The 12593-nt window shown below is 35.8% G+C and overlaps 7 protein-coding genes across 7 annotated transcripts; 4 read left to right on the forward strand and 3 right to left on the reverse strand.

The window, feature by feature from the left end:
- Positions 1 to 14: 14 nt before the first annotated feature.
- Positions 15 to 3804, forward strand: FDP41_006522 (uncharacterized protein; the record flags this gene model as incomplete). Its single annotated transcript, XM_044710167.1, has 6 exons — positions 15 to 47; positions 164 to 363; positions 421 to 1024; positions 1074 to 1666; positions 1720 to 3570; positions 3672 to 3804. The coding sequence occupies 6 exons, from the start codon at positions 15 to 17 to the stop codon at positions 3802 to 3804; spliced, it is 3414 nt and encodes a 1137-aa protein (XP_044559203.1).
- Positions 3805 to 3876: 72 nt separating this feature from the next.
- FDP41_006523 (uncharacterized protein) lies at positions 3877 to 4842 on the reverse strand (the record flags this gene model as incomplete). The annotated part of the gene is made up of 1 exon (XM_044710168.1): positions 3877 to 4842. One exon carries the CDS (start codon positions 4840 to 4842, stop codon positions 3877 to 3879), a length of 966 nt encoding a protein of 321 aa, XP_044559204.1.
- A 60-nt stretch (positions 4843 to 4902) lies between these two features.
- Positions 4903 to 5816, reverse strand: FDP41_006524 (uncharacterized protein; the record flags this gene model as incomplete). Its single annotated transcript, XM_044710169.1, has 3 exons — positions 4903 to 5033; positions 5101 to 5755; positions 5814 to 5816. The coding sequence occupies 3 exons, from the start codon at positions 5814 to 5816 to the stop codon at positions 4903 to 4905; spliced, it is 789 nt and encodes a 262-aa protein (XP_044559205.1).
- Positions 5817 to 6289: 473 nt separating this feature from the next.
- On the forward strand, positions 6290 to 7501 carry FDP41_006525 (uncharacterized protein; the record flags this gene model as incomplete). The annotated part of the gene is made up of 1 exon (XM_044710170.1): positions 6290 to 7501. The coding sequence occupies one exon, from the start codon at positions 6290 to 6292 to the stop codon at positions 7499 to 7501; it is 1212 nt and encodes a 403-aa protein (XP_044559206.1).
- A 76-nt stretch (positions 7502 to 7577) lies between these two features.
- FDP41_006526 (uncharacterized protein) lies at positions 7578 to 9257 on the forward strand (the record flags this gene model as incomplete). The annotated part of the gene is made up of 2 exons (XM_044710171.1): positions 7578 to 9028; positions 9083 to 9257. 2 exons carry the CDS (start codon positions 7578 to 7580, stop codon positions 9255 to 9257), a joined length of 1626 nt encoding a protein of 541 aa, XP_044559207.1.
- A 20-nt stretch (positions 9258 to 9277) lies between these two features.
- FDP41_006527 (uncharacterized protein) lies at positions 9278 to 10375 on the reverse strand (the record flags this gene model as incomplete). The annotated part of the gene is made up of 1 exon (XM_044710172.1): positions 9278 to 10375. One exon carries the CDS (start codon positions 10373 to 10375, stop codon positions 9278 to 9280), a length of 1098 nt encoding a protein of 365 aa, XP_044559208.1.
- A 129-nt stretch (positions 10376 to 10504) lies between these two features.
- On the forward strand, positions 10505 to 12556 carry FDP41_006528 (uncharacterized protein; the record flags this gene model as incomplete). The annotated part of the gene is made up of 2 exons (XM_044710173.1): positions 10505 to 11282; positions 11334 to 12556. The coding sequence occupies 2 exons, from the start codon at positions 10505 to 10507 to the stop codon at positions 12554 to 12556; spliced, it is 2001 nt and encodes a 666-aa protein (XP_044559209.1).
- Positions 12557 to 12593: the final 37 nt, after the last annotated feature.

Genomic DNA, 12593 nt, shown 5'->3' on the forward strand with positions numbered 1-12593 from the left:
CGAAAGCTTAAAAAATGAGGACAACCTTGTTGTGGGGCGACAACTATGTAAGTAAGCGGATGTGACTGCTACGAAGTGGTTGTATAATCATCATGAACACGATTGATGTGCGTTTTACATTCCGATGGACCAATTCATACAACGATACAACACAAATGAACAGACTGATAAGAATGGGTCTCCGACATCAACCAATGCTGTAGCCTATTCACCTGATGGAAATCTGTTGGTCTCTGCCAGTTACAAACATGTCTTGATCTACAATGCTGCAAATTTCCAGTTTATCAAACATTGCAGAGCCCATACGGACACTGTTTATTGTCTGGCTTTTGCTAAGGACGGAAAAGTTTTTGCTTCGGGAGGGTAAGTCAGATGTGGTGTTGTTCATCACCAGTTTTATTTATCAACTCAAAAAAATAGCGCTGACAACACTGTGATTGTGTGGACAAATACCGGAGAAGGAAAATTGAAATACAGTCACAATGATTCCATTCAATGTGTAGCATTTAATCCTTCAACTAATCAATTATTGAGCTGTGCCTGTTCTGATTTTGCAATATGGTCACAAGACGAAAAGGAAATACAAAAAACAAAAGTCAATTCCAAGATTTTATGCTGCAGTTGGACAAATGATGGTCAGCATTTAGCTCTTGGTTTCTTCGATGGTAATGTCAGAATATACAATAGAGAGGCAAAAGAGCTGGTGAATTTCACTAGATCGGAGCCAATTTGGACAATTTCTTTTAATCCTTCCCGAGATGAACAATACGACATTCTTGCGGTTGGCTGTTGGGATCAAACACTCTCTTTCTATCATTTGAGTGGTAAACAAATAATTAAGGACCAAAAGCTTGGGTTTGATCCATGTTGCATCTCCTACTTTAGCAATGGAGAATATTTATGTGTAGGTGGTTCGTCAGGAGAAGTTTCTCTTTGGAACAAGGATGGAATTCAATTGGTTCCAATTTCAAAACATCAAGGATGGGTGTGGGGAATCGCTCAAAAGCCAAATCAAAACTATGTGGTATGTTTTTAATGCTCAAGATATCAATTTGTGTTACAAGTAATATTAGGCTGTTGCAACCAATGAAGGGGCTCTTCAAGTTTTCAAATTAGATTTCATTACTGTGCATAGTTTGTATGGAAATTTATATGCCTTTAGAGATTCAATGACAGACGTTGTTGTTCAAGATCTTGTAAATGATAAGAAAGTTACTGTAAAATGCAAAGATTATGTGAAGAAAATCGCTATCTACAGAGACAGAATGGCGGTTCAACTTAAGAACAAAATTCATATTTTGGAGTTGACTCATTCCAAAACCGAAAATGAAACAGGAGAAGAGGTTGAGGAAGAAATGCAATATAGGATTATAGAAAAAATATTTAAGGATATTGAGTGCAACATGCTTGTAATAACTTATGGAAATTTGATTTTCTGCCACGAAAAAGAATTGAATTTATATGACTTCAAAGGAAATTTACAACGGGTGTGGGATTTGGATGCACCAATCAAGTACATTAAGGTTATTGGCGGGCCCCCTTTTAAGGAATCTCTCTTAGTTGGTTTATCAAATGGATCAATTCTGAAAATATTTGTTGATAACCCTTTTCCTGTGCAACTCTTGAAGCATGACTACTCTATTCGAAGCTTAGATCTCAATATGAGGTATGTATCACAATTAGCTATTATTATTTATCATTTTTCGTTACGTTCATTAGCCGAAGAAAGTTAGCTCTTGTGGACCAAAATAATGATCTCATGGTTTATGATTTAAAAGAAAAGAAATATATTTATCAAGAAAAGAATGCAGAAGGTGTTGCCTGGAATTCTGAACATGAACATATGCTTTGTTATTCAGGTGGTGGTTTTCTTAACATTAAGACAGAAAATTTCCCTGTCAATCAACACAAACTACAAGGATTAGTGGTTGGTTTTACTGGATCCAAAGTATTTTGTTTACACCAAGTATCCATGAGTACTGTTGACGTACCCCAATCAGCAACTCTTTTCAGATATATTGAGAAAGGAGACTTCCAAGAAGCATACAAAATTGCTTGCTTGGGTGTTACGGAATCAGATTGGAGATCTTTGGGAGTTCAGTCATTACTAGGTGTAAATTTAGATATTGCGAGAAGGTGCTTCAATAGAATTGAGGATACCAAGTTTATATCTCTCATTGACAAGTATGAAAAATTAATTAAGCAAAATCAATTCAATAGAGATTTGTTTGTTGGTGAAATTCATGCTTATCAAGGACGATTTGATGAGGCATCGAAAATGTTCGTTAAAGGAGGACGTGCAGATCTCGCTATGGACATGCTGTGTGATTTAAGAAAATGGAAGGAAGCTAAAGAACTGGCACTTACCTATGACAACATCAACCTCACAGATATGATATTGCGCCAAGCTAAAACATCAGAAGAGGATAACGATCTTAAATCAGCAGCAGAGTTATATGCCGCGGCTGGTAACTACGAAAAAGCTGTACAGATCATGGGTGATAACAAATGGTTTGACTTGTTATTGGAAACTTGTAGAAATTTAAACCCCAATGAAGCTCGAGGAGTAGCCATGTGTGCAGAGTATTTCAGAAAGAACAAGCTCTATGATCATGCAAAAGAAGCATACCAAAAGATTGGAGATTATTCTTCGTTAATCAAACTGTTTGTTACCTCAGAAAAATGGGAAGCAGCCTTCGAAGTTCTTGAAAAGCATCCAGAATTTTCTGCAGAGGTGTACCTTCCATACGCAGAGCATTTAGCAATTGAAGACCGGTTTGATGAAGCTCAAGAAGCATTCAGAAAAGCAAATAGACCAGAAAAAGCTCTAAAAATCATTGAAGAGCTTGCTCAAAATGCTATCGACGAGAATAGATTCAAAGATGCTGCTTATTATTTATGGAAAGTTGCACATGAAATCATGGTCAATACAAAGAACGAACAAGTCGTGACTGAATCAGTTTGGAAAGAAATCAAAAAGTTTGAGAAGTATTACCGTATGAGCCAAATTTATTTTGCTTATGACCTTGTTCACAAGTATTCTGAGCTTCCCTTCAATTCGGTAGATACGAGACATCTCTTCAATGCATGTTTGTACCTTTATAATAATCTGGACGTTTCAAATCTTCCAACAGGAATCTCTAGGATAACAATAACAGTTACGATGGCCAAGCTTGGTCTTTCACTAGAAAACTACAAATTGGCAAGGGAAGTTTATCAAAATATTCAACATTTACGATTGCCAAAACCAATAATGGATGAAATTGAATTATCCAGCATTTCTATTCACAGTAAGCCAATGAGAAACAATGAAGAATGTACACCAATCTGCTTTAGATGCTCCGCATCAAATCCTTTCTTGAATGAAAGAGGAGTTGACAGTTGTATGAACTGTGGCCATCAATTCCAAAGATCACCTCTCTCGTATCATATACTTCCTCTTGTTGAATTTGAACTTGAAGATGGAATCGAGGAAGAGGAAGCAATTAAATTAATCAACCAGGCACCTCCATCGCTCTCAAGAAAACCATCAGACAGATGGAAAGAAAGCAAAACTTCTAATGTCCAAACGTTGCGCTTAGATGGAGAGGATGAGCCTTATGAAGATCCTTCACCAATTGCAGATCAATTTAGCAAGGCATTGTTAAAAATTGACGGCAAAATCGTAAAAGTCAACAGGGAAATGCTCAAATCTTTCAAAAGAGAAGACGTTTTTATTGTGGATTGGAAGAATCCATTGATCAGGAGACATTTCTTCAAATGTATCATTCCAAATTTCCCAATCGTTCAATGCCATCACTGTAATCTATTTTTCCATCAAGAAGATTTTGAATTTGAGGTTTTAAAGAATAATGGAAAATGTCCATTTTGCCAAAACTAAATTTCCACTTTTGCTCTGGTATTTATATTAAATTTTGATGTATATTCTTTTTGAATCTTCTTCTTGAATATTGTGAACAAGTGATCTTTTGCAGTCTCATAATTGGAAACAATGTAACGAATCTTTTGAGAGTCATTCATGGTTGAAGTTTCGTCTGGATTCATCGTATTACTGAGTTCAATAAATTGATTTTTGAACGATTCATCCTTGTGTTCTTGGATAAGCCGTAGCAACGATTCGATATTCTTATCACAAACGTTATATCTTACAAAAGTATACAGGGCAATTAGTAATGAGTCAGTAACATCATAATTAGATTCATGGACATCTCCATTTCTAGTATATCGAACTTGATATGTTGAGGGAAGCAAATGTATCAGTGCATTGAACACTTGTTTTTTGATGGTTTTGTTGGCTTGTTTTGATTTGTCGGCTTCCTTGATTAAGAAGAATGATCTTGCAGCTCTAACATTTAATTTCAATAGCTTTGTAACTGGTAACTCGTTAGCACATTCGTAACATGCAAGAGTATTACAATTTGCCAATTTTGCAATTGTATTTGCAGATGATGTCGATTTAAATTTTAACAAAAATTCCTCAGCGCCTACGATCCATTCGTCATCATTTGATGATGACCCAGTGTAGCGTTGAGAAATATTTCTGAAATTTTCTTTCATGAACAATCCAAATTGTTGGAGTGATGTAATGTGAGATGTATCAATTAAACCACATTCTATAGCCTTTCCATTCTCGTTTAAAATTGAATATCCAGTTTTCGAAGATGAAATATCCAATCCCAAATAATAAGTTTTCTGCCTTCGAATATGAGACTCTGTAACTGTGGTAATATTTTGATAATAATGAGATGATGTTTTTAGGGTAGATTTGAATGCTCTTGATGATGGGTCTTTGATTGGTGTGCAGAAACGCTGGAAAACGCGTTTTGATGAGTTTCTGAGCATTTTTTTAACTTTTTCCTCACAAATCAAAATCACTTCGAGGCTTTATTGAGAGTCTGAAACTCAATCAAAAATCAAATTCTTTTTCTTTTTGGTCGATGAATGTGAAGATTGTTTTTTCTGAGATTGAAATCCAGCAGACTCGTTAGCATGACGATCGCTCACATGAGCTCTTCGATGGGTTAAAAACCCGTCTGTTTGAATTATCCAACAAAAAATTTTCATATGAACTACTAACATTCCACTCATCTTGATACTTACCAAAATGCGAATGATCATAAAACTCTGTTTCAATCACTTTCTTTTTACTGTATTTGGTTGAAGTGACAGGTTGTAGATCTAAGAAGAAGTCCTTATCATCACTTGTCACATTTCTTTCTGAACGAACTCCCCATCCAATATCAGTAGAATCCACTAAATCAGAAATGTTTGAAAACCAAAGAGCTGGCATGGCTTTGGCAATGTTGTTGGAAGATGTCGAGGAAGAAGTAGCATTGGATACAATTGAAGCCTTGCTTGCAGTGGATGTTTTTGAAATCGATGAACAATGAGAGGTGGATTCCTTTGCAGAAGAACAAGTAGATTTGAGAGGAGAATGTGGTCGTGTTTTGCGGCTTCCAAACGTACTACAATTACTATTATTACGACCATTTACATCATTGTTTTTGATGGATGCCGATGAGGAAAGCTTTTGATTGGAGTGCGATGCAAGATCAATGGAAGGACGAGCATGCTTATCTCTTGAGAGTTGAATCATTATTAATGAAGGTTGGGCGTGATGAGTCTTCTTTGGGCTTTCTTCTGCAGAAGGGTTCTGTCCCAGCCAAGCTCGTTGTTGAAGTTCTTCCTTTCGGAAAGTCTCTTTAAGAACATTGCACATCGTGTTGGACAGCTTTTGATGGCCTAATGCTTGGAGCTGAGAATTGATCATGTTTTCATCAATCGGAAAGGTCATCATGGATATTTGGACTTACCATTGTGTAACAAGGTACTCTAAGAAATTATGAGAAGAGAAATAGGTGTCTTTGTTTGTGTTGTCTTTTTAGAATTTATTCTTCCAAATTGGTTCAGCAAATAATGAGGCCCGAATGTGGAGTGTTGCGTTTGGTTTTTTTTAAGGGAGTGAGGACCAAAAAGTAGTACAAAGATTCCTTTTATGTTATCTCTCGTCGTTTTATTGAAAAATGGACAGGCTGTTAAATCTCTCGAGTGGTCAACTCAAAACACAACGATGGAGGGATGTGAAAGAAAACTCGTTGATGTTCTTTTGTAAAGGTTTTGTCGAACACACTAAAGTGCAAAGTAGATTGAATAACATCATCATGTGTCTGCTGTGGGGATCAAGTGACGGGAAGTGAAAGACTTCTTTAAGCTCAACAGATGTCTCGGAACTGTTTTTCCAGAGATTAGTAGATTCTAGAGTCAAGGATGAAAAACCTTGTGATAAAAAATGCTTCCATCGGCTGCCCGTATCCTCTCAACACTTGCCATTTTGATCATCATTTGTTGTGGTTCTCAAGCAGCCATCAATGAGTTCGGAAAACTCTATCCGCTCACGGATAATACAGGATTTTATTTAACTCCAAATGAGCCATATCATGCCGATTTCGGATTTAAATTTTCAACTGATACTGCTCAAGGCTTGTATTCTGTGGATGTCATGGATACTAAATCGTATGAAAATTATCCAAAATTAAATGTTGAGAATGCTACACAATTACAGCTTTTTGGAATGTATTCCCTGAACTTGACGCAAGCAAAATATGGTTTTGGTAATTCAACATTATTTATGTATCTCTCCTATGCTTCTGGAGTGTTTAATCTTATTCCAAATTCAATGCGTTTAATGCTTTTCAGCGTTATACAGAAATCTTTCGTCCCGATTCCAAATCAAGAGAGAGGTCTTGTGGACGTACGATATTCAAATAATTCAATTTTTGATTTAGCAATTTCCTCTTCGTACAATAGTTCATTTATTTATTTTGGTTTTTTTGGAGTGAAAAAAGAACAAACTCTGGATTTAGGTCAGAGTGAATGGGTCACCATTTCCTATCCACAAGTTGTGAAATACAAAATGAATCAATTGAATCAAACATTGAATGTTTTTTACTACGACCCATTGAGTAAGGTCGTTCATCAGCCACATTTCTATAGGGCGTATTTTGTAAACGATGCCATCTCAGCATTAGAATTACCGTCAACTGACTATGTTGTTCTTCACAGGTTTACTATTGTTGGAGCAGAGGATCAAAATCCTTCACAACCCGAATATCGTGGTATAGGAGTACCTAATTTCATATTCACCTATGATTCTAACTTGGGATTTTCTAATTACATGGGAAATAAGATCAAAATCAACGAATCGTCATTAACATGTGCTTATCAACTGCAAAATACACAAGTCTTATCTTTAAAAGAAGGAACTGCCATTGTAGACCCCCAAACACAACAAGTGACTTGCATTTGGTATGGATCTAGCAGTAGCTCCATTGAAACAATAGCCATTATTGCTAAATCTTCTCATGATTACACCACCATCATTATTGCAGTGACAATATCAATTGGTGGAACTCTATTGCTCATTGTGTTTACTGTAGTTGCAACATTATTGAGCTATTTCATATGGAGAAGAAGACAAAAGAGAAGGTATCAAACATTCTAAAACTAATAAACTAATTTACAAAAGATCCATAACAGCACAAGATGACACAACGTGTTGTTTCAACGTTCCAAAAAAAATGGACCAAATGAATTTGGAGGATGCTGCCAACATGCAGGTCTCCGAAAATACTCATGAAGAAAACAACGACCAAGAATACCACTTCGGAGAGTTTATCAATTCGTATACATTTCCTCAATCTATCTATACGATTAAATTGAATACAATGATGGACATTTTGCTAGTAAATAATTTTCTCTATCGAATTCCGAGTATGGAAAGGCTGTTAGTGATATCGGGAGGAGAAGATAGAATGACCCATCAGTATAACAATTTGTTTAGCCCTTGTGGGGAATATTTTGTCAAGTTAATGGATGGTGAAATGGCATTGTTTCGCATTGATAACAAATTGGAGGAAATTCCATTGATGGGCAATTACAAAATCAATGGAGAGGTCTATGACATGGAATGGATAAGTTTGGATTACAAACATAAGGAGCATTTTATTGAACCATTACTGATGAAATATGATCCAAATGCTACACCAATAATAGCATCTACAGCTGAGAGTGCTATGGCTGGAGTGAATCAACAACAGCAAACAATGTTGGATCCCTCCCAAATCAAATTTGAAACATGCAACAATTTACTAGCGCTGTATATGAAAGATGAAACTAATGCCATCAACAATGTCGTCTTGTATTTGAATGGTAAACTACCCATCTTAAAATTAGAAAGTACTGAAAGAATTACCAAATTCAAATTCGGAAAGGACCTTCTATCACTATTGGATTCCTATAACAAATCTTTGCACGTTGTTCCTATTTTGGAAAACCTAAAAGCATGCTCAGAAGATATTTTCAAAGCATGGAATGACTTTTTTGCAAATCCCACGTTTCAAAAATTACAACTTGTGGACATTTTCGAATTAATGGCCACTAGATTGAACTACATTAACATGGAAATATTTTCTAGCGTTCAGGATAATTATTACTCGAAATTATACCACACACTATTGCATCTCATAGAGAAAATTGACTCTATTTTTTTGTTAATGATTTCATACATCGAGTATTTGGTTTCTAATATTGAGGACATACCCTTAGATTCATATTATTTGATGCTGATTGAAATTCATCAATCTTGGAAAACCGAAATTTGTGAGAATACCAAGTCGATAATCTCATTATTAGCAGACATTCAAGCACAGAAATCTAATATTTTCCCTAATATCGAAAGCAATTTTTTCTTTTTCAAGTTCGATAATTTAATTCAACTTGTGCAGTCTCTTTTTGAAACCATGATGACATCTCACTATTTTTCTGTGACAACTCTAGACAAGTCTCAATCTCAAAAATGTCTTAAAACGAACCACAAATATTGCAAAAATAGTTCAGAATATTACTATTATGTAAGCGACAACACTCTCTACATATTTCAGGAAGGAGATGATGATAGACAACCTTTCCAAATCATATGTGGACTGGTAGATGACGACATTACAGAATTGTATTTATACAAGGAAAAAAGGTATGTATTCAAAGATGGATCAGTTGCGTCTTTTATTCATCCTCTGGTTATCAGATTTATTGCCTATTCTCCTCACACGGTGTTGTACCTAGCCGACAACAATATCATCAAATACGCTCAATTCGAAGACAGTATTTCAATGTTCGCCATATCGACACAAAGAAATTTATTTGCCGTTTGTTTGTCATCCAATGATAGAATGTTTTCAGTGTATGAAATTACTGATTAAATTAACTGGAGAATATTGTGTTACATGAACACATTTGTAAGAATTCCAGCAAGTTCATACGTTTGTTGAGTATTCAAATCCTTGGTATAATCTGTCAACTTTCCAGGATCAATATCGCTTACCGAACCAAACGCACTATCTTTCTTACCCTCAAAAATTGTAAAGTATTTGCCAAGTCCGGATGTACCTATCATTTTCTCAACCTTCTTTACAACATCTGTTTCACCTTTTTCTAACAGCTCCTTGTAGAGAACAATAGCCATTAAATGCTTGCCTTTCTTCATCTTTTCTGGTTTCAAGCAATATCTGTATGGCTTAAAGATATATTGAACTCTCTCTTTTTCGTTTGTTTTTTGTTTCAATGTTAACCCAACTCGTCCACTTCTCACAAATTTATCAGAAGTTGGTGTTGCTTTTGGCTTCAAGTAGAATGCTGATTTGGTGTCCAATGCAGCAAAGTGTTTTTGCTTGGGAAAATGCTTAGTAACAAATTCATGAATGGTTTTACAATCGTACGTGTTGATGATTGCATCCACACACAAAGAAGGTCCTTCAATCAACTTTTCTCCATCCAATAAACTTCTAATTAACACTCCTCCTTTGAACTTTCCACAACCTATCGTGATATCCAATCCTTGATAACTTCCTCCCTTGTAATTATTATCATTTGTTTTTGCTAGTGATTGATGAAAGTACCATTCACCTTTAGTAGCTTGTAATTCATGACAGTGGCTGAACGGATCATTGTGAACTGGTGGACAAGTATAATAATATTCTACTTCTGCAAGTCTAAATGTCTTATCCTTCACAATTAATTCTACGTGATTAAACAAATAATCTGTAATAGAAGTAAAAGTATCTTCAAATTCCTTGATGGTTTTGAAATTGACACAGCTATCTAATTCCTTTAATTTGGTGTGAATTGGATTTTCATCGGAAGATGTGGATGATGATCGGGGAAGATTTGGTTGTTGTTGTTGTGGTTGGGATGACATTTTCACTTTTTTAGTCTCCTTCTCTTCATCATTCGTCTTGTTGCTAGAAGTCGTGGTTTCTGGATCGTCCTCTTCTTCATGATCGGTACTACTAACGGTTTGTTCCTTCTTTCGTTTGGCCATTTTTTTTGTTTGCTTTTTCCTGAAACAAACAGAAATTCAAATCGCTTAACGAGAACCTTTCACGAAATTTAATGCCGCCAAATTTTACATTGCGCCAAAACCAATTCAACTTCTCAAAATTCAAAAAATATGAGTGAACGAGGATCGAGCGAAACTTCCGCTTACTATGAAACTACGACTAGCGGAACCTATGAAAGCAATGACATGAATACCAAACACTCCAATCATCAGGCTCTTGTTGAAGAATTAATGAATCAAAAAAAAATTCACATGCAAAATGTTGTTTTGAAAAAACAATCTTCTTCGGGTAGTTCAGTCCAAACGCCAATGAAAGGAATCTTAACGAATGGAAATAATTCTCCTAGTTCAACGCAATACACAACGAATTCGAATCCATCCTCTCGGAAATCTTCTCCGAAAAGCGTTTCGATTGCTCCCTCCGCAATAAGTGTCACAAATGGATCTGAAAATAATTTATTTTTTGAAGAAATGAAAAAAGCGTTCCAAAGCATCGATGTCAATGGTGATGGAAAATTATCAAAGAATGAACTTGCTGTTGCTATTCGATCGTACGGCTTGGACCCTTCTTCCAAAGAGCTTCATGAACTTTTTCAAATGGCAGGTTCGAAAGATGGTTTTATCGATTTCGAACAATTCTCCTCTCTTATGAAGAAAACTGTAAATATTGAACTGTTCGAAGATGACAGAAAAAAGAAAAAATCAATAGCAAAAATTTTTGATGCTATCGACAAGAACGGAGATGGTTTTATCGATCTCAATGAATTCAAAGAATTGTTAGAGAGTATTCCAGGAGGGTCCAGAATTAATCCTGAGAAAGATATTCAAACTATGAAAGAAATATTAGGAAGCATGGATCAAAACAAGGATGGTTTGGTTGATTTAAATGGTATGTTAAACTGTACAATCGATCACTCAAATTAGAACAATATCTCAACAGAGTTTTATGAATGCATGCTCAAGGAGAAAGATTTCTATGAAAAATGTAAATCACTCTTTGAACCTTCTCCTTTTCAATACATTAACGTATTCAAGACTTTGCCGTCTAGCTTCAGAACATCCACTTTGTATGCTCTCAAGCAATCTGGAAAGTACAACACCTCTAACTTTGTGACACCAAACTTGAATGACTCTGGAATTAATTACTTGGATCTCACCTTAGACACATGCTCCAAAAATATTTTACCAATCTATGCTTCCAATTTTAAAATCACATTTAATTCTGCCAAAGGAGTACCTCTCCCAAGAGAGAATGTCAAAATTCTTGAACGAAAAGTTTACATGATACTTACTTCCAATGACAAGTATATCAGTAACATTCACCAAGTCGCTGCCTTTTGGTCTCCCAACAAGTGTGACGAATGGACATTCACAAACAACCTTGAAAGTAATGTCCTTTTAAGGACAATGGTTGATAATGCAAATACCTCTCTCCTATTAGAATTTGTGATTGTTGTTGAAGGAGAAAGAGGCTCAACCCATGAAATCTGTTGTGGTCATACTTCCATTCCTCTCAATGGAGATTATCAAAATCCCAAAAACTATGACTTTTTCATCATGGGAGGAAGCATCAAAAAACCAGTTGATATTGCTCAGGAGGATATTATTTTCAGTAAGAATAACGTTGTGGGAAAACTTGGCATGTTATTCAAAGGTTTACCAAGACCACAAATTTCTCTCAAAATCATAGCTGTGACCTCTGTCCAGAAACAACAAAAATTATCCACATGTCCTCCAAATATTGTCACCAATTATTCGAGTTGGGAAATTCTATCCACCTATCGAAAAGTGTTGGCCAAGAAATTATTTCCATCACGAGCACTCGATGAGAGAATGATCGAGAGCACAAGTCCAGAACTGCGATGGTTTCCTCAATTATTAGATGACAAGGACTTGTGGATGCTCTTTCTCGATAAATGGAAACTTCTCGTCAGTGCTGCCAAGAAATCCAAAGATAAGAAACCTGAAGAGAGTGTCTTGATGAAACTTGTTCACGATTCGTACAGTTCCTTGTTGTGCATGAATTTGCCAAAATACACTGGCCGACAAACAGTGATATCTCTCTTCTTTGAGAGTCCAAAAGAAGTGTTAAATTCAAATGGATTGTTGTTTAGACCCTTTGATGCATCTTCGGAATGTGTTCTTTCGCCCATCTTCCACTGAAACAAACAAGCTTTCTTTCTTGAGGAAATTTTTACCT

The sequence above is a fragment of the Naegleria fowleri genome, assembly GCF_008403515.1.
Source record: "Naegleria fowleri strain ATCC 30894 chromosome Unknown tig52, whole genome shotgun sequence".
Classification (NCBI taxonomy): domain Eukaryota; phylum Heterolobosea; class Eutetramitea; order Acrasida; family Naegleriidae; genus Naegleria; species Naegleria fowleri.